Source organism: Excalfactoria chinensis, chromosome 28 (genome assembly GCF_039878825.1).
Source record: "Excalfactoria chinensis isolate bCotChi1 chromosome 28, bCotChi1.hap2, whole genome shotgun sequence".
In the NCBI taxonomy this organism is placed as follows: Eukaryota; Metazoa; Chordata; class Aves; order Galliformes; family Phasianidae; genus Excalfactoria; species Excalfactoria chinensis.
The window spans coordinates 967015-985481 of record NC_092852.1 but is presented as its reverse complement, the minus strand read 5'-3'; the positions used below and the strand labels follow the sequence as shown (position 1 = coordinate 985481).

General features: G+C 57.1%; 1 protein-coding gene across 5 annotated transcripts in view; it reads left to right on the top strand.

The window, feature by feature from the left end:
• Nucleotides 1–18467, top strand: part of LRP1 (LDL receptor related protein 1) — a 60722-nt gene that overhangs the window by 16633 nt on the left and 25622 nt on the right. For 3 of the 5 annotated variants that reach the window (XR_011905889.1, XM_072358042.1, XM_072358041.1), the window contains exons 4-20: nucleotides 530–649; nucleotides 1282–1410; nucleotides 1883–2146; nucleotides 8154–8316; nucleotides 8677–8899; nucleotides 9549–9738; nucleotides 10553–10696; nucleotides 12202–12438; nucleotides 12973–13153; nucleotides 13969–14191; nucleotides 14267–14456; nucleotides 15264–15389; nucleotides 15594–15734; nucleotides 15841–15966; nucleotides 16607–16723; nucleotides 16983–17063; nucleotides 17680–17730. Coding sequence is in view for 4 of the 5 variants with exons in the window: in XM_072358042.1 (XP_072214143.1) it covers nucleotides 530–649; nucleotides 1282–1410; nucleotides 1883–2146; nucleotides 8154–8316; nucleotides 8677–8899; nucleotides 9549–9738; nucleotides 10553–10696; nucleotides 12202–12438; nucleotides 12973–13153; nucleotides 13969–14191; nucleotides 14267–14456; nucleotides 15264–15389; nucleotides 15594–15734; nucleotides 15841–15966; nucleotides 16607–16723; nucleotides 16983–17063; nucleotides 17680–17730 (2706 nt within the window). In the remaining variant the exon portion in view is untranslated. The remainder of the gene's footprint in view (nucleotides 1–529; nucleotides 650–1281; nucleotides 1411–1882; nucleotides 2147–8153; nucleotides 8317–8676; nucleotides 8900–9548; nucleotides 9739–10552; nucleotides 10697–12201; nucleotides 12439–12972; nucleotides 13154–13968; nucleotides 14192–14266; nucleotides 14457–15263; nucleotides 15390–15593; nucleotides 15735–15840; nucleotides 15967–16606; nucleotides 16724–16982; nucleotides 17064–17679; nucleotides 17731–18467) is intronic. The other 2 variants (XM_072358044.1, XM_072358043.1) reach the window with 1 other exon arrangement.

Here is an 18467-nt window from a genome sequence, read left to right as displayed (position 1 = left end):
CACTGCTGCAACGCACGCTGCTGCAACACACACTGCTGCAATGCACGCTGCTGCAATGCTCTGCAGCTCCCAGGATGCATCCAGGTTCAGCCCTACGTATGGCAGCACAGTGTGGGGCTCATCAGGCCCCATTGAGCACCCCCAGCTCCCACTGCCCATCGCACCCTGCTGGCTTGCTGCCCTTTGCATCTGGCCTCTCGTGCCCTGAGCTCTTTTGCTGCCAAGAGGAGCTTCCTCTGCTGGCTCAGCTTTGTCCTGCAGAGCACCCAGTGGAGCTGCGTGGCCTCATCTGCACCTTGGGGGCTTCTATACCCCAGGAGATGGAGGTGATGCAATTGTGCTCCTGCCATTCTCTCCCGCTCCCCACTTAAGGCCGTGCATTCTGTTCCTTGTTTCCTTGGCCGCTGTGCTGCTTCAGCAAGGAGCTACAAACCCGAGGCTGAGCTGTCCCACAAGGGGAAGGTTCCCATGGGGGCAGAACCCACCGAGCTCTGCTCTGTCTCACTCCTCCTCTGCCTTTCCTTTGCAGAGCAATTGGCCAACTGCACAGCGCTGGGCTGCCAGCATCACTGCGTGCCCACGCTGAGCGGCCCTGCCTGCTACTGCAACAACTCCTTCCAGCTGGCTGAGGACAGGAGGAGCTGCAAAGGTGGGTGTGGGTTCGGGGGGGGCTCAAAGAGGAGCCCTAAAGGGGTTCACGTGGGACTCAGCACCTCTGGGCTCCCAATGGGGGGTTGGGGGGGGGGGCGATCTCCTTTGTGGGGCTGCTGGGTGGGCGCAGTGCTGAGCTGGTTGTGTGCATGGAGGTGATGATGATGCTGGAGGGTCAAAGGGGCTGTTGGACCCTGGGGATAAGATCTGAGGTGGGAGGATACAGCAGCTCCGTGTCTCCTTTATCTGAGCTGGGGTGGGATGGGGACGTTATCAGCTGTGTGTGCAGCTCTGGCTGAGGGCTCCGTGCTGCAGGCTGCCCTTTTATCTCACAGAAGAAAGCAACTTGCAAACCAGGGGAGCTGCACACGAGAGCAATCCGGGCTGGGAATTGACAAGCAGCTTTTGCAGAGCAATTTGGGGGGGGAGGAGCAGAGTTCTCTTTAGGCTCCACTGTGGGGTGATGTTCAGCAGGGGCTGTGCTGGTCCCTTTGCTTTCTGGTCCCTTTGCTTTCTGGTCCCTTTGATTTCTGTGTGTTGCTGCTTTGCACATCGTGTCCTCCCCCTCACGTGGCTGCCCCAGAAGGATGTTTGCTGCTCCAAACCTCGCTGCTTCCCTTTCTTTTGCAGACTTCGATGAATGCACCGTCTATGGCACCTGCAGCCAGACCTGCACCAACACTGAGGGCTCCTACACGTGTAGCTGTGTTGAGGGATATCTCCTGCAGCCTGACAACAGGTCCTGCAAAGCCAAGAATGGTGAGAGCCTGGGGGAAGCAACAACGTGCCCCTGGGCGGCTCCTGCTGGGAGTGGGACCCCACTTTGCTTTAAGGTGCCCTTATAGCCCTGTTCTCTGCCTTAAGGTGCCCTTATAGCCCTGTTCTCTGCCTTAAGGTGCCCTTATAGCCCTGCTCTCTGCCTTAAGGTGCCCTTATAGCCCTGCTCTCTGCCTTAAGGAGCCCTTATAGCCCTGTTCTCTGCCTTAAGGAGCCCTTATAGCCCTGGTCTGAGCCTTAAGGAGCCTTTATAGCCCTGCTCTCTGCCTTAAGGAGCCCTTATAGCCCTGGTCCTCAGCCTTAAGGTGCCCTTATATCCCTGGTCTCAGCCTTAAGGTGCCCTTATAGCCCTGGTTCACTGCTTTAAGGTACTCTTATAGCCCTGCTCTCAGCCTTAAGCTGCCCTCCCTGCTGTGTGTGCTGTCACAGCCCCATTTCTCTTCCCCCCCCCCAGAACCCGTGGACCGCCCTCCCGTGCTGCTCATTGCCAACTCGCAGAACATCTTGGCCACGTATCTGAGCGGAGCCCCCGTCCCCAACATCACCCCCACCAGTGCCAAGCAGACCACGGCCATGGACTTCAACTACATCGAGGACACGGTTTGCTGGGTGCACGTGGGTGACAGCGCGTCCCAAACCATCCTCAAGTGCGCCAAGATCCCCAACCTGAAGGGCTTCGTGGAGGAGCGCTCCATCAACATCTCGCTCAGCCTGCACCGTGAGCGTCCCCTTCTGCTCCATTCTCTTCCCTCCTCCTTCTCCTTTTAGCTTTGGCTTTTTTCCCCCTCTTCCTTCCCTTATTTCTGGTGAGCGCTGCGGTTTCTTGGTGCAAACACACGGGGAGGAATGAGCTGCTGGGGACGGTACCTGCACGATGCTTTGGGGACGGCAGCTCTCGTTTCCTCTTTTGCTTTTGGCCCCGTGCTCTTCTTGCCTCCATCCCCGCCCTAGAAAGCAGTGATTACAGGAATCCCGACCCCAAATCCGCTCCGTGACTCACAGGGCGATGCTGGGTTTGCAGCACAGCGTCCTGTTGGGGTTTTGCTGCTCTCAACCCTCTCCCATGGCTGGGATTTTGGTGCTCAGAGGTTCAGCCCTTTGCTGGGAGATGGAGAAGAGGCACCGGGAGCCCAATGGGGTCACAGCAGGGCACTGTGCCCCCCCCCCAACCCTCTCCTTGGCCTCCCAGTCTGTGTGGGATGGCTGGAGCTGTGTGTATTTATAGGGAGAGGCCTCACCCTTTTGCTCTCACAGCCTCAAATTAGGCAGGGGGGGGTTGAGCTTTTTGCCTCCCATCCCCACCACGGGCTGCTCTGAGCTCTGACTTTGTGTTCTCCTTCCTCCCTTGGGAGGTTCCCTTGGGAGGTTCCCTTTGGGTCTCTCCACTCAGTTCAGCAGAGGGGCTGAGCTCTGGGTCCTGCCCCCCCCCCCCCTCCCCAGGTCCCAAAGCCTTTGGGGATCTCCCCTCCTCCCCCCCATCCCCAAAACAGGGACGTGAAGACCCGTGAACCCAATTAGCAGCTGCCGCTTTGTGGTGTTGATCAGCTCACAGCAGGAGCCAGACTTCCCTGCTGCTAATGGGGCTCCATCCACATCCCATGGGGGCACAGCAGGGCTGAGGGTGAGCAGCCCCAGCTGTCCCTGTAAGGCTGGGACACCATAACCTGGCGCCTTAGGACCTTTTGTGTCCCCTTTGTGTCCCCTTTGTGTCCCTACAAGGAGGTGATTGGTGTCATACAGCACCATGGGAGCTGTGCTGGATGCTGCAGCGTTGCTTTCCCATCTGGTGCTGCAGTGCAGCAATGCTGATGTGCTGCTCCCAAATGCTGCTGCCCATCTCCTCGCCCCATCTCTGCCCCCAGGAGCACCCCACTTATTGCTCTTAGGGGAAAGAAGGGTGAAACCCCAGCAACAGCAGAACAGCTTCGCTTTGGAGCTGGGTTCGTCCTTCCCTGCCCTCTCCATGGGGTGCTGTGAGCAAACAGGAGCCACGGCCGCATCCTTCCTGCCCACACCGAGCAGCAGAAAGGGGAACTTGTGCTTTGCTTTCCTGCTTTCCTCCCTTCCTCTCTTTCTCAATCCCTCCTCAGCTCTGTGTGAGAATTCCAGTCCTGTTTTTAATCAGGGGGAAATCCTGGCAGGCACCGAATGTGAGCTTGCATTCAAGGACAGAAAGCAGCGTGTGCTGCTGTGCACGGAGCCCCAGCAGTGCAGAGCAGAGCCAGCCCAGGGGCTGCAGAACCCCCCTCCTCTTTGGGGGCTGATCTCCAGCCCTGCCCCATCATGGGGCTTTGCTCCATCAGATCTTGAGCTCTCCCTGTGTTTCCTGATGCAACGCCCTCAATTCCTTTGGAGTTTGAGCTTCCAAGGAGAAGAAAACAAAACCCAATCGGCTCATGGGCCTCGTGGCCTTGGCAGCACTGGGGGTCCCACAAAGACCCCTCCCCTCTCCCTTTGGGTGCCATTGCTTTGCATGGCCACAGCTGCCCCAAACACTGCAGGCATTGCATTGCATTGCCTTGTGCTGCCTTGCATTGCATTGCCTTGTACTGCCTTGCATTGCATTGCATTGCCTTGTACTGCCTTGCATTGCATTGCATTGCCTTGTACTGCCTTGCATTGCATTGCCTTGTGCTGCCTTGCATTGCATTGCATTGCCTTGTGCTGCCTTGCATTGCATTGCACTGCCTTGTGCTGCCTTGCATTGCATTGCACTGCCTTGTGCTGCCTTGCATTGCATTTCACTGCCTTGTGCTGCCTTGCATTGCATTGCACTGCCTTGTGCTGCCTTGCATTGCATTGCACTGCCTTGTGCTGCCTTGCATTGCATTGCACTGCCTTGTGCTGCCTTGCATTGCATTGCACTGCCTTGTGCTGCCTTGCATTGCATTGCACTGCCTTGTGCTGCCTTGCATTGCATTGCATTGCATTGCATTGCCTTGAGCACTCTGCATCTGGCTGCAGCTCTCTCTTGATTTCTCATTGCTCATCTCAAAGTTCGTTGTTTTCTTTGCCTTTCACAAGCCAAACCCTCAGGAAGGGCTTTGAAATCTCAGACCCTTCCATGAGAAGCCTTAAAGAACAGCAATCTGCCCTTTGCAGGCAGCATCCATCCCAACACGCAGAGCTGGGATGTTTCCATTGACTCCATCTCAGCCCCGTTGCTCTCTACGACCCAACCAATAAGCAGCGGAGCTGCAGGGTGAATGGATTGCAGGGAGGAATGAATGCTTTCCTGCCTTGCTTTGCATGCAGGGCTGTTTTTCTTCCTTGCTGCAGCCAAGAAAGAGGCTCCGCTGTGGACGAGCTTGGCAAGAAGGAGGGATGGGCGCCGTTCCATGCACTGATTCCTTTCTTTGTGTTCCTGTTTTGCTGCGGTGCTGAGGGCTCTCCTTGCAGCGGTTCAGCAGAGCTGGGCTGGTTGTGCTCTGTGCAATGCAGTGCAATGCAATGCAGTGCTGTGTGCTCACTGCCCTCTGTGTTGGCTGCAGGGTGGTCAGTGTCTGCATTGCTCGGTGCAGTGCAATGTGCTGCAGGAGTGGGCAATGCAATGCAATGCAATGCAGGAGTGGGCAATGCAAGGCAGGAATGAGCAATGCAATGCAGCGTGCTGCAGGAAGAGGCAATGCAGTGTAGGAATGAGCAGTGCAATGCAGTGCAATGTGCTGCAGGAGTGGGCAATGCAGTGCAACGCAGGAGGGGGCAATGCAATGCAGTGCAGTGCAATGCAGGAGGGGGCAATGCAATTAATTAGAAGCCCCTTGGTTGCCTTCCATTCACCCCACTGTGGGCAGCAGCCCCATGGGAGGGTGGGGGGATGTGGGGGGTGCACACGTAGCACAGCACCGTCACTATGGGGCTCCATCCCACCCCATAACCCCACTGCCCCCCATTGCAGCCCTTCAGGCCCCATCTCGTAAGCAAACCTTAACAAAAGCAAAGGGGTCCCTGGAGCCTTTTGCTGTCCCAGAGGTTGGGTGAGGATGGGATGAGGCAGGAATTGCTGCAGCTTATGGGGTGCTGTGAATGCAGGGTTAAAAACCAGGAGGGGACCCAACGTGTGCATGGAGCCCCGGGGTGTGAATTCCTTGCAATCCTCTGCTCCTCTTTAGAGGCGTTGCTGAACTGGAAACATGCAGTGGCTTTTCCAAAGCTTCTCCATGGCAGCTGCGTGCTGATGGAGCCCGGGAATGGGGCTGTGGGGCTGGGAATGGGGCTGTGGGGCTGAGGCTATAGGACTGGGGCTGGGGACCGTGGGGTGGGAGATGTGGGGATGGGGCCTTTGGGGCTGTAGGGCTGTAAATGGGGCTGGGGGCTGTAAATGGGGCTGGGGACCGTGGAGTGGGGGCTGTGGGGCATTGGGGTGGGGAGCTGGGGTTGTGGGGCTTTGTGACTGGAACTGGGGCTGTGGGGTTGGGAATAGGGCTGGGAACCATGGGGTAGCAACTGTGGGGCAGTGGGATTGGGGCTGTTTGGCAGGGCTTAAATGGGGCTGGGGGCTGTAGGGTGGGGGGCTGTAGGGTGGGGGGCTGTAGGGTGGGGGCTGTAGGGTGGGGGGCTGTAGGGCTGCCCCCTGCAAAGAGCAGCAGCAGAACTGAGCTTTGCTCCTCCATCTGCACACGGGACCTTGTGGGTCTCCATGGGGGGGGGGGGCTTTCAGATGGGCTCTGCAATGGGGGATGTTGGGGGTGGGGGGGCCCTCAGGGTTTGCTCCCTTCTGGCAGCTGAGGTTTGGGGTCTCTGTGGGCTTTGGGGTGACGGCCTCCATTGCATCCATCGCAGGGAGGTGTTGAAATGGGTTGAGTCAGAGCTGAGGTCGAGTTTCCTTCCTGCTGTGATTGATGGGTTTGCAAGAGAGACTGATTCATTATGAGGGGGGGGGGGGGTTGGAAAGAGGAGGGGGGGGGGGGGCTGTGCTGCCTCAGCAAAATCGGTTCCCCAAAATCTCTGCGGTGACAACGGCTGTGTCAGATGGGGGGGGAGGGAGGTAGCAAAGGGGGGGGGGGTAGCAATGGGGGGGGGGCAGCAATGGGGGGAGGTAGCAATGGGGGGGGGGTAGCAATGGGAGGGGCAGCAATGGGTGGGGGTAGCAATGGGGGGAGGTAGCAATGGGGGGGGGGCAGCAATGGGGGGGGGGTCTTTGTGTGCTCCTGGTGTGGGTCTGGCTACCCGCCCCCCCCCCCATAGTGCTGCAGTGCAGCTCTGAGCAGTGCTGCTCTTCCATCTCAAGTTCAACCCCCCCCCCCCCTTCGTCCTCCTCCTCCTCCTCCATCCCCCCCCCCCCCAACAAAAAAAGTCCTTTTCCAGACATGAGCAAAGCGATGGAGCTGAGGAAACGTGGCCGTCTGTGTTGCAATGCTTTGCAACACCCGGAGCTGATTGAGCAAGGAGGGGAAAGGGGGGACCCCCCCCCCACCACCATCACCATCCCTCACCCACTCACATGGGGATGGGGGGGGGGATGGAGGGCATAGGGGGGGTGTGGGGCACAGTGGGTTATAATAATAGGGGTCGGTCTGAGTAGAGCAGAAAGTGAAGGGGGGGGGGCACCGGGTGAAGCCGAAGCCCCCCCCGAGAGAAGATGGAAGTGAATAATCCTATTAATTAATGGTGATAATTAATAATAAGGATCTTAAAACCCGATTCCTGCAGAGGAGGAGGGGGGAGGGGGGGGTGGGATGGGGAAAAAACAAAAGGCTCGGAGCAGCAGCGTAATGCTTTCCAGCTGCACAAATAGGGCCTGGCTACGGAGCAGCCTGAATCACCCCCAGCACTGGGCGGGGGTCCCACCCCAAACCCCCCCCCCAGCAGCACAGCCGCCCATTGCAGGCAGTGGGTGGGTGACACCCGGCTGTGCCCGCAGCTGCTGGGGGGTGGTCATGGTCCCAAAGGGCTCCTCGTTGTGCCCACCCCCCCCCTCCTCTGCTCCCCCCCCCCCCCCCTTATGGCTGCACTCTGTCCTGTGACTGTGAGTCAGCGCTGCGCTGCCGCCAACTGCTCGAGTGGGGGGGAACGTTTGTGCCTTGCTTTGGTGCAGGGCTCCTCTCCATGGCAGGGATGGGCACGGATGGGCAGTGCAGTGCAGTGCTTTGCAGTGCTGTGCAATGCTTTGCAATGCTGTGAAATGCTGTGCAATGCTGGGCAGTGCAGTGCAGTGCAATGCTTTGCAATGCTTTGCAATGCTGGGCAGTGCAGTGCAATGCTGTGCAATGCAGTGCTGTGCAATGCTGGGCAGTGCAGTGCAGTGCAATGCTTTGCAATGCTGGGCAGTGCAGTGCAATGCTGTGCAATGCAGTGCTGTGCAATGCTGTGAAATGCTGTGCAATGCTGGGCAGTGCAGTGCAGTGCAATGCTTTGCAATGCTGGGCAGTGCAGTGCTGTGCAATGCTTTGCAATGCTGGGCAATGCTTTGCAGTGCTGTGCAATGCTGGGCAGTGCAGTGCTGTGCAATGCTTTGCAATGCTGGGCAGTTCAGTGCAGTGCAATGCTGTGCAGTGCTTTGCAATGCTGTGCAATGTTTGCAGTGCAATGCTGGGCAGTGTCCCCATTCAATGCAGGGAATGGGGCTGGGGGGGGTTCCCTGTGGTTTAAACCACTCTAATGGCTCTTTGCTTCCACCTCCGTATGGTTCTGTGCTGTGTGTCCCCCCTTATGGGGCAGCTCCAAAGGCAATGGGGCTCCTGCCCTCCAACCCCCCCCCCAACCCTGATTGTCATCCCATACAGACGTGGAGCAGATGGCCATCGATTGGCTGACGGGCAACTTCTACTTTGTGGATGACATCGACGACCGCATCTTCGTCTGCAATAAGAACGGCCTCACCTGCGTCACCCTGCTGGACCTGGAGCTCTACAACCCCAAAGGGATCGCGCTGGACCCGACCATGGGGTGAGCACCGCTATGGGGCCGTGAGATGGGGGGCAGGAGGGGGTGGTTTCCAATAGGGGGGGCAGCTCACGTGCATTGGGTGCATGCATTGGGTGCATTGGGTGCATGCATTGGGTGCATTGGGTGCGTGCATTGGGTGCATTGGGTGCATGCATTGGGTGCATTGGGTGCATGCATTGGGTGCATTGGGTGCGTGCATTGAGTGCATTGGGTGCGTGCATTGGGTGCATGCATTGGGTGCATTGGGTGCATTGGGTGCATGCATTGGGTGCATTGGGTGCGTGCATTGAGTGCATTGGGTGCATGCATTGAGTGCATTGGGTGCATTGGTGCTGAGCTCCGTCCCTTTGTGTCTGGCAGCAAAGTGTTCTTCACGGATTACGGTCAGATCCCCAAGGTGGAGCGCTGCGATATGGACGGGCAGAACCGAACCAAGTTGGTGGACAGTAAGATCGTGTTCCCGCACGGCATCACGCTGGACCTGGTCAGCCGGTTGGTCTATTGGGCTGACGCCTACCTGGACTACATCGAGGTGGTGGATTACGAGGGCAAGAACCGACACACCATCATCCAGGGCATCCTGGTGAGGGGGACCCCCATCTCCAGCCCTATGGTGCACAATGGGACCCCCATCTTCTACCCCATGGTGCACACTGGGACCCCCATCTCCTACCCCATGGTGCACAATGGGACCCCCTTCTCCTGCCACGTGGCACATAGTGGGACCCTCATCTCCTGCCCCATGGTGCACAGTTGGACTCCTATCTCCTATCCCATGATGCACAGCAGGACCCCCATCTCCAGCCCTATGGTGCACAGTGGGACCCCTATCTCTTGCCCCATGGTGCACAAAAGGACCCCCATCTCCTGCCTCATGGTGCACAAAAGGACCCCCATCTCCTACTCCATGGTGCGCAGTGAGACCCCCATCTCCTGCCTCATGGTGCACAGTTGGACTCCTATCTCCTGCCCCATGGTGCACAGTGGGACCCCCATCTCCAGCCCTATGGTGCACAGTGGGACCCCCATCTCCTACCCCATGGTGCACAGCAGTACCCCAATCTCCTACCCCACAGCACACACTGGGACCCCCATCTCCTGCCTCATGGTGCACAAAGGGATCCCTATGTCCTACCCCATGGTGCACAGTGGGACCCCCATCTCCTGCCCCATGGTGCACAGTGGGACCCCATGTCCGTGTTGCATGTGCCGAGTGCTGTCTGTGCCTGCAGATCGAGCACCTCTATGGCCTGACAGTGTTTGAGAACTATTTGTACGCCACCAACTCGGACAACGCCAACGCGCAGCAGAAGACCAGCGTCATCCGCGTCAACCGCTTCAACAGCAGCGAGTACCACGTGGTGACACGCGTGGACAAGGGGGGGGCGCTGCACATCTACCACCAGAGACGGCAGCCCACAGGTGGGGAGGGGGATGGATGGAAGGGGGGGGTTTGGGAGCTGTATGGGGGGTGGGGGGAGGGATGGGAGGGGGATGGGCAGTTTGGGGTTGGGGGATGAAGGGATGGAAGGAGAAGGGATGGAAGGAGAAGGGGTGGAAAGAGAAGGGATGGAAGGAGAGGAGATGAAGAAGGGATGGAAGGAGAAGAGGGGATGGATGGAGAAGGGATGGATGGAGAAGGGGTGGAAGGAGAAGGGATGGAAGGAGAAGGGGTGGAAGGAGAAGGGATGGATGGAGAAGAGGGGATGGATGGAGAAGGGATGGAAGGAGAAGGGATGGAAAGGGAAGGGATGGATGGAGAAGGGATGGAAGGAGAAGAGGGGATGGATGGAGAAGGGATGGATGGAGAAGGGATGGATGGAGAAGGGATGGAAGGAGAAGGGATGGAAGGAGAGGGGATGGAAAGGGAAGGGATGGATGGAGAAGGGATGGAAGGAGAAGGGGTGGATGAAGAGGGGATGGAAGGAGAGGAGATGGAAGGAGAAGGATGGAAGGAGAAGGGATGGATGGAGAAGGGATGGATGGAGAAGGGATGGAAGCAGCCCATCCCAGGGCTGGGTGATGACTGCCTTCACTGGAGAGCAAGGTTTGCTCAGTGCAGGCTGATGCTGCTCCTCCCGCAGCCCCATTCTTGCTTCTTACACACTGAAAACGCTCTTATTGGCAGCAGCCTGCATGGCGTGCTGCAGGGTGTGAAAGCAATGGGGGTGTTGGTGTTGGGGGCTGTTTGTGTGTGCTGTGCTCTGCTCCCTGCTGATGTGCTGCTGTGCCGCAGTGAGGAGCCACGCTTGTGAAGCAGACCAGTTTGGGAAGCCGGGGGGCTGCTCCGATATCTGCCTGCTGGGGAACAGCCACAAGAGCAGAACCTGCCGCTGCAGATCAGGGTTCAGCCTGGGGAGCGACGGGAAGTCGTGCAAGAGTGAGTGCACATGTGTGTGCATGTGTGTGTGTGTATATGTGTGTGCATGTGTGTGTGTGTGTGTATATGTGTGTATATGTGAGTGTACATGTGTGTGCATGTGTGTGTGTGTGTGTATATGTGTGTATATGTGAGTGTACATGTGTGTGCATGTGTGTGTGTGTGTGTATATGTGTGTGTATATGTGTGTGCATGTGTGTGTATGTGTGTGTATGTGTGTGTATATGTTAGTGCACATGTGTGTGCATGTGTGTGTGTGTGTGTATATGTGTGTGTATGTGAGTGTACATGTGTGTGCATGTGTGTGTGTGTGTGTGTATGTGTGTGTATATGTGTGTGCATGTGTGTGTGTGTGTGTGTCTATATATGTATGTGTGTATATATGTGTATATGTGTGTGTGTATATGTCTATATGTGTCTATATGTGTATATGTATGTATGTGTCTATGTACATATATGTGTGTATGTGTGTCTGTGTATCTGTGTATATGTCTATATATGTGTGTCTGTGTGTCTATGTGTCTATGTCTATACGTGTCTATATGTGTCTATATGTGTATATGTATGTATGTGTCTATGTACATATATGTGTGTATATGTGTGTATATGTGTGTATATGTGTGTATATGTGTCTATATGTGTCTATATGTGTCTATATGTGTCTATATGTGTATATGTGTGTCTATGTACATATATGTGTGTATATGTGTATGTGTGTCTGTGTATCTGTGTATATGTCTGTCTATGTGTGTATATGTCTATGTCTATATGTGTCTATGTGTATGTATATATGTGTCTATGTGTCTATATGTGTATATATATGTGTGTCTATGTGTCTATGTATATATGTGTGTCTATATGTCTATATGTGTATATACATGTGTGTCTATGTGTCTATATGTGTATATATGTGTGTGTCTGTGTCTATGTATATATGTGTGTCTACGTGTCTGTGTCTATATGTGTATATATATGTGTGTCTGTGTGTCTATGTGTCTATATGTGTATATATATGTGTGTCTATGTGTCTATATGTGTATATATGTGTGTGTCTATGTGTCTGTGTGTCTATATGTGTATATATGTGTGTCTGTGTGTCTATGTGTCTATGTATATATGTGTGTCTATGTGTCTATATGTGTATATATATGTGTGTCTATGTATATATGTGTGTCTACGTGTCTGTGTCTAAATGTGTATATATATGTGTGTCTGTGTGTCTATGTGTCTATATGTGTATATATATGTGTGTCTGTGTCTATATGTGTATATATGTGTATACATATGTGTGTCTATGTGTCTATATGTGTATATATGTGTGTCTATGTGTCTATGTGTCTATGTATATATGTGTGTCTATGTGTCTATATGTGTATATATGTGTGTGTCTATGTGTCTATGTGTCTATATGTGTATATATATGTGTGTCTATGTATCTATGTGCACCCATAGGGGGTCTCACCCCCCCCCCCCCCCCCAGCTCTCACAGCTGCCATTACTTGCAGAGCCGGAGCACGAGCTGTTCCTGCTGTACGGCAAAGGGCGGCCGGGCATCATCCGCGGGATGGACATGGGGGCCAAAGTGCCGGACGAGCACATGATCCCCATCGAGAACCTGATGAACCCTCGAGCCTTGGACTTCCACGCCGAGACCGGCTTCATCTACTTCGCTGACACCACGAGTTACCTGATAGGGAGACAGAAGATCGACGGCACCGAGAGGGAGACCATCCTCAAGGACGGTGCGCTGCCATAGGGATGGACAGGGGTTATGGGGCTGGATTGGGTTATGGGGATGGATGTGGGTTATGGGGCTGGATTGGGTTATGGGGCTGGATGTGGGTTATGGGGCTGGATTGGGTTATGGGGCTGGATGTGGGTTATGGGGCTGGCTATGGGTTATGGGGCTGGATTGGGTTATGGGGCTGGACTGGGCTGTGGGACTGAATGTGGGTTATGGGGCTAGATGTGGGTTATGGGGCTGGATTGGGCTGTGGGGCTGGATATGGGTTATGGGGCTGGATGTGGGTTATGGGGCTGGATTGGGTTATGGGGCTGGATGTGGGCTGTGGGACTGAATGTGGGTTATGGGGCTGGATGTGGGCTATGGGGCTGGATGTGGGTTATGGGGCTGGATTGGGGTATGGGGCTGGATGTGGGTTATGGGCTGGATGTGGGCTGTGGGGCTGGCTATGGGTTATGGGCTGGCTGTGGGTTATGGGGCTGTATATGGGTTATGGGGCTGGCTATGTCCCTAACACTGTTGTGCCCCGCAGGGATCCACAACGTGGAGGGCATCGCTGTGGACTGGCTGGGGAACAACCTGTTCTGGACAGACGACGGCCCCAAAAAGACCATCAGTGTGGCACGGCTGGAGAAGGCGGCACAGAGCAGGAAGACCCTGATCGAGGGCAGGATGAGCCACCCCAGAGCCATCGTGGTGGACCCTCTGAATGGGTGGGCAACAAGGGGGCAACAAGGGGGCGGGGGGGACACATGGATGGGGGTGGGATGGGGGTGGGGTGTGTATGGGATGCAATATGGGATGTGTATGGGCTGCATATGGGATGCACATGGAATGTGTATGGGCTGCGTATGGGCTGATTATGGGGTATGTATGGGATGTGTATGGGATGTGTATGGGCTGTATATGGGCTGTGTATGGGATGCATGTGGGCTGTGTATGGGCTGTATGTGGGATGCACATGGAGTGTGTATGGGCTGCATATGAGCAGTACATGGAGTGTGTATGGGCTGTATATGGGGTGTGTATGGGATGTGTATGGGCTGCATGTGGGCTGTATATGGGATGTGTAGGTTGCATATGGGCTGTGTATGGGCTGCATATGGGCTGTGTATGGGCTGCATATGGGCTGTGTATGGGCACATATGGGCTGTATATGGGCACATATGGGCTGTATATGGGCTGTATATGGGCTGTATATGGGCTGTGTATGGGCTGTACATGGGCACATATGGGCTGTGTATGGGCTGTATATGGGCTGTATATGGGCTGTATATGGGCTGTATATGGGCTGTACATGGGCTGTACATGGGCTGTACATGGGCTGTACATGGGCTGTACATGGGCTGTATATGGGCCGTACATGGGCCGTATATGGGCTGTATATGGGCTGTATATGGGCACATATGGGCTGTACATGGGCTGTACATGGGCTGTATATGGGCACATCTGGGCTGTATCTGGGCTGTACATGGGCTGTCCAGGTGCTGCTGGCCTGGCTCTGTGTGTGACGCAGCGCTGGCTGCAGGTGGATGTACTGGACAGACTGGGAGGAGGACCCCAAGGACAGCAAGAGGGGCAAAATCGAGCGGGCCTGGATGGACGGATCCAACCGCAACGTCTTCATCACCTCCAAGACCGTCCTGTGGCCCAACGGGCTCAGCCTGGACATCCCAGCCAACATCCTCTATTGGGTGGATGCCTTCTACGACCGCATCGAGATGGTTTACCTCAATGGCACCGAGCGCAAGGTGCGTGCCTGGCCTGCCCCGTAGCGTCGCCCTATGGGCACATCTCATTGCAGCCCCCTCCTCCTACACCCACAGATCGTCTATGAGGGTCCGGAGTTGAACCACGCCTTCGGGCTGTGCCACTACAGCAGCTTCCTCTTCTGGACCGAGTACCGCAGCGGCAGCATCTACAGGTTGGATCAGAGCTCCAAGGCCGTCAGCCTGCTGCGCAACGAGCGGCCGCCCATCTTCGAGATCCGGATGTACGACGCTCAGCAGCAGCAAGGTGCTCAGGGCTATGGGGCGCAATGCAGGGCTATGGGGCAGGGCCCTATTGGAGTGCAAGGTGCTCAGTGCTATGGGGCACACAGCAGGGCTATGGGGACACACAGCAGGGCTATGGGGCACACAGCAGGGCTATGGGGACACACTGCAGGGCTATGGGGCACACAGCAGGGCTATGGGGACACACTGCAGGGCTATGGGGCACACAGCAGGGCTATGGGGCACACTGCAGGGCTATGGGGGCACACAGCAGGGCTATGGGGCACACAGCAGTGCTATGGGGCACACTGCAGGGCTATGGGGCACACTGCAGGGCTATGGGGCAGGGTCCTATTGGAGAGCAAGGTGCTCAGTGCTATGGGGACACACAGCAGGGCCCTATTGGAGAGCAAGGTGCTCAGTGCTATGGGGCACAGCAGGGCTATGGGGCACACAGCAGGGCTATGGGGACACACAGCAGGGCTATGGGGACACACTGCAGGGCTATGGGGACACACAGCAAGGCTATGGGACACACAGCAGTGCTATGGGGACACACAGCAGGGCTATGGGGACACACAGCAGGGCTATGGGGACACACAGCAAGGCTATGGGGCAGGGTCCTATTGGAGAGCAAGGTGCTCAGTGCTATGGGGTCACACAGCAGGGCCCTATTGAAGAGCTCTTGGTTACAGCCCGGACTCTTGGCTTTCCATCCCATGCCTTTCCCTTCTTTCCTTTCTCCCTCCTGGTTCCACATTCCAGCTGTGGAGCCCATTGGAGGGTCTTGGTGGTGCTGACCCCCCCCCCCCTTTCTCTATCCCCACAGTGGGCTCCAATAAATGCCGAGTCAATAACGGTGGCTGCAGCAGCCTGTGCTTGGCCACGCCGCGGGGCCGGCAATGCGCCTGCGCTGAGGATCAGATCCTGGGAGCAGATACTGTCACCTGTCAGGGTACGGCTTTATGGCTTCCTATGGGGTATATGGGGGGGGAATGGGGGGGGGGATGGTCTGCATCTGTGTCTATATGGGGCGGCCACGTGGGCGCTGCTGTCCCCACACCTGGTGGTTACAGCCGATCCTCCTCCTCACCCCCCCCCTCCATTCCCCTCCTCCCCCCCCCCTTCCATCCTCCCCCTCCCCGCTTTTCCTTTGCAGCCAACCCCTCCTACGTCCCCCCCCCTCAGTGCCAGCCCGGTGAGTTCGCCTGCAAGAACAACCGCTGCATCCAGGAGCGTTGGAAATGCGACGGCGACAACGACTGCCTGGATAACAGCGACGAGGCGCCCGAGCTGTGCCGTGAGTGACCCCCCCCCATGGCTGGGATTGGGGCTCCATGGATGGGAAATGGCCTTATATATATATATATATATATATATGTGTGTGTATCCACCCCCCCTTCCAGACCAGCACACTTGTCCCTCGGACCGCTTCAAGTGTAAGAACAACCGCTGCATCCCCAACCGCTGGTTGTGTGATGGGGACAACGACTGCGGGAACAACGAGGATGAATCCAACTCCACCTGCTCGGGTGAGGGGGGGGCTTCTGGAAGGGGGGGGGGGGGTCTCCTTCTGCCTCCTTTCCCCTTGGTTCTGATGGCTGATGAGGGGGGTCTCCTTTCCCCTTGGTGCTGGTGGGTGATGGGGGGGGGTCTCCTTTCATCTCCTTTCCCCTTGGTGCTGCTGGCTGATGGGGGGTCTCCTTTTGCCTCCTTCCCCCTTGGTTCTGATGGCTGATGGTGCCCTGGGGGGGGGGTCTCCTTTCCCCTTGGTGCTGCTGGCTGATGGGGGGGTGTCTCCTTTCGTCTCCTTCCCCCTTGGTTCTAATGGCTGATGGGGGGGGTCTCCTTTCCCCTTGGTGCTGGTGGGTGATGGGGGGGGGTCTCCTTTCGTCTCCTTCCCCCTTGGTTCTGATGGCTGATGGGGGGGGTCTCCTTTCGTCTCCTTTCATCTCCTTTCCCCTTGGTTCTGCTTGGTGATGGTGCCCTGGGGGGGGGGTCTCCTTTCCCCTTGGTGCTGTTGGCTGATGGGGGGGGTCTCCTTTCATCTCCTTTCATCTCCTTCCCCCTTGGTTCTGATGGCTGATGGTGCCCTGGGGGGGGGGGTCTCCTTTCCCCTTGGTTCTGCTGGCGCCCTGTCTGTGTGTCTGAATGTCTGTCTGTCCTGCCCAGCCCGGACCTGCTCCCCCAACCAGTTCTCATGTGCCAGCGGGCGCTGCATCCCCATCTCATGGACGTGCGACCTGGATGACGACTGCGGGGATCGCTCAGATGAATCCGCATCGTGTGGTCAGTTGGGGGGTCAATGGGGGGGGGGGGTCCATCCATGTGATGGATGGGGGGTCAGTTGGTCAGTTGGGGGGTCAGTTGGGGGGGGAGGGTCCATCCATGTGATCAGTTGGGGGGTCAATTGGGGGGGGAGGGTCCATCCATGTGATGGATGGGGGGTCAGTTGGTCAGTTGGGGGGTCAGTTGTGGGGGGGGTCCCTCTGGGCTGATGTGGGTCTGGTTTGTGGCTGTGCTGACTGTGCCTCTCCATCCTTCCCAGCCTACCCCACCTGCTTCCCCCTGACTCAGTTCACCTGCAACAACGGCCGCTGCATCAACATCAACTGGCGCTGCGATAACGGTAAAGGGGCTGGAAGGGGCACGGAGGGATGGGGAGATCAGAGCTGGGAGCCTCATGCAGGGTGTCCGTGCTGAGCACCAGAGCAGTGCAAGGAGATGCTGGCAGAGCTGCAGCAATGAGACTTTGCTTTGGCTGGAGCAGCCCCGGGTGCATTTCGGCCTCGTTTGCAAGGTGCCAACACCCCAGCAAAGGGCTCAGCTCTGTGCTCAGCGCTGGGGAGGAAGGTTTGCCCCCCTGCTGCCCTCCATCCCCACAACCTCATTGCCCTCCTCCTCTCAGCTCTGCCACATTAGGGTTAATGAGTGGCTTCAGAGCAGGTGAGGTGCTGCTGAGCTGCAGGACAAGCTTAGTGATGAGCACAGAACCCCCCCCCCCAGCTGCTCCAACAAGGGGCTGCGTGTCTCCTGTGTCCCCCCCCAAACCCCCCATAGCTGCAGCCCAGTGCAGGGGGCTGCGGTGCCGGCAGGTCCCCAAACAGCTCCCGCTGCTTCTGATCTCCCCCCTCCGTCAGCGCCGTGTGTCCGTGTGTCCCTGTCGGTGTGTCCGTCCGTCCTCGTTGCTGCTGCTGTCCCATGTTTGTCATCGTTGCCCACCCTCCCGTGGTTCTGTGTTTCAGAAAAAGATTGTGGGGATGGCTCTGACGAAAAGAACTGTCCAAAACCTTCCGGTTAGTGCATAGATCGCCATGTACCGGACCCTCACCCGGCCCCCGAGCAACCCCCCAAATCCTGCCCCCCCCCCCCCCCCAACTTCGCCCCCCAACCCGGAGTGCTGCAGCCCCCCCTTGGGGCTCCCTCCAGATGCCGTAGGGCTCTTGCAGCTCGATGCGCTGCTCCCCTCATTGCTGTAGGGTCAGGGAGGGTCTGCTGTGCTGCCCCCCCCCCCCAATGTTGCCCACCCCCTGAGCATCCCCATATGGGGGGAGGCAGAGGAGCTCAGTGGACACCAGCAGCAGAGCGGAGCCTGCAGTGCTGCGGTGAGCCCCACCGTTACCCATCCAGGCTGAGGCAATGGGGGGCAGCCATCATCACAATCCAATCCTCAGCCCCCTCTGCTGCCGGCTGCGGCTCCTTCTGGCTGCCCCCCCCCCTCCCCGTGGCTGTGCTGTGTCCCCACGGGTGCCCCCCATCTTCCATTGGCGCTGGGTAACCCCCAGCTCCCCACCCCCCCCTTTAACACCCCCCTCAGGTCCATGGCTGATCTATGCAGTTTCTGTTTCATTTCCTGCCGCTGCTGTTGGGCATGTTGGAGGGGGGGGGCGTCGGGATTGGGGAGGTGTTGGGGGGGGGACACATCAGAGGCTGGGTGGGAGCCGTGGGGCTCCCCATAGAGCCCAGCCATCCCTGCGGGGTTCCTCTGCCAGCAGAGGGGCTGCCAGCACCCAGTGTCCGTCTGTCTGTCTGT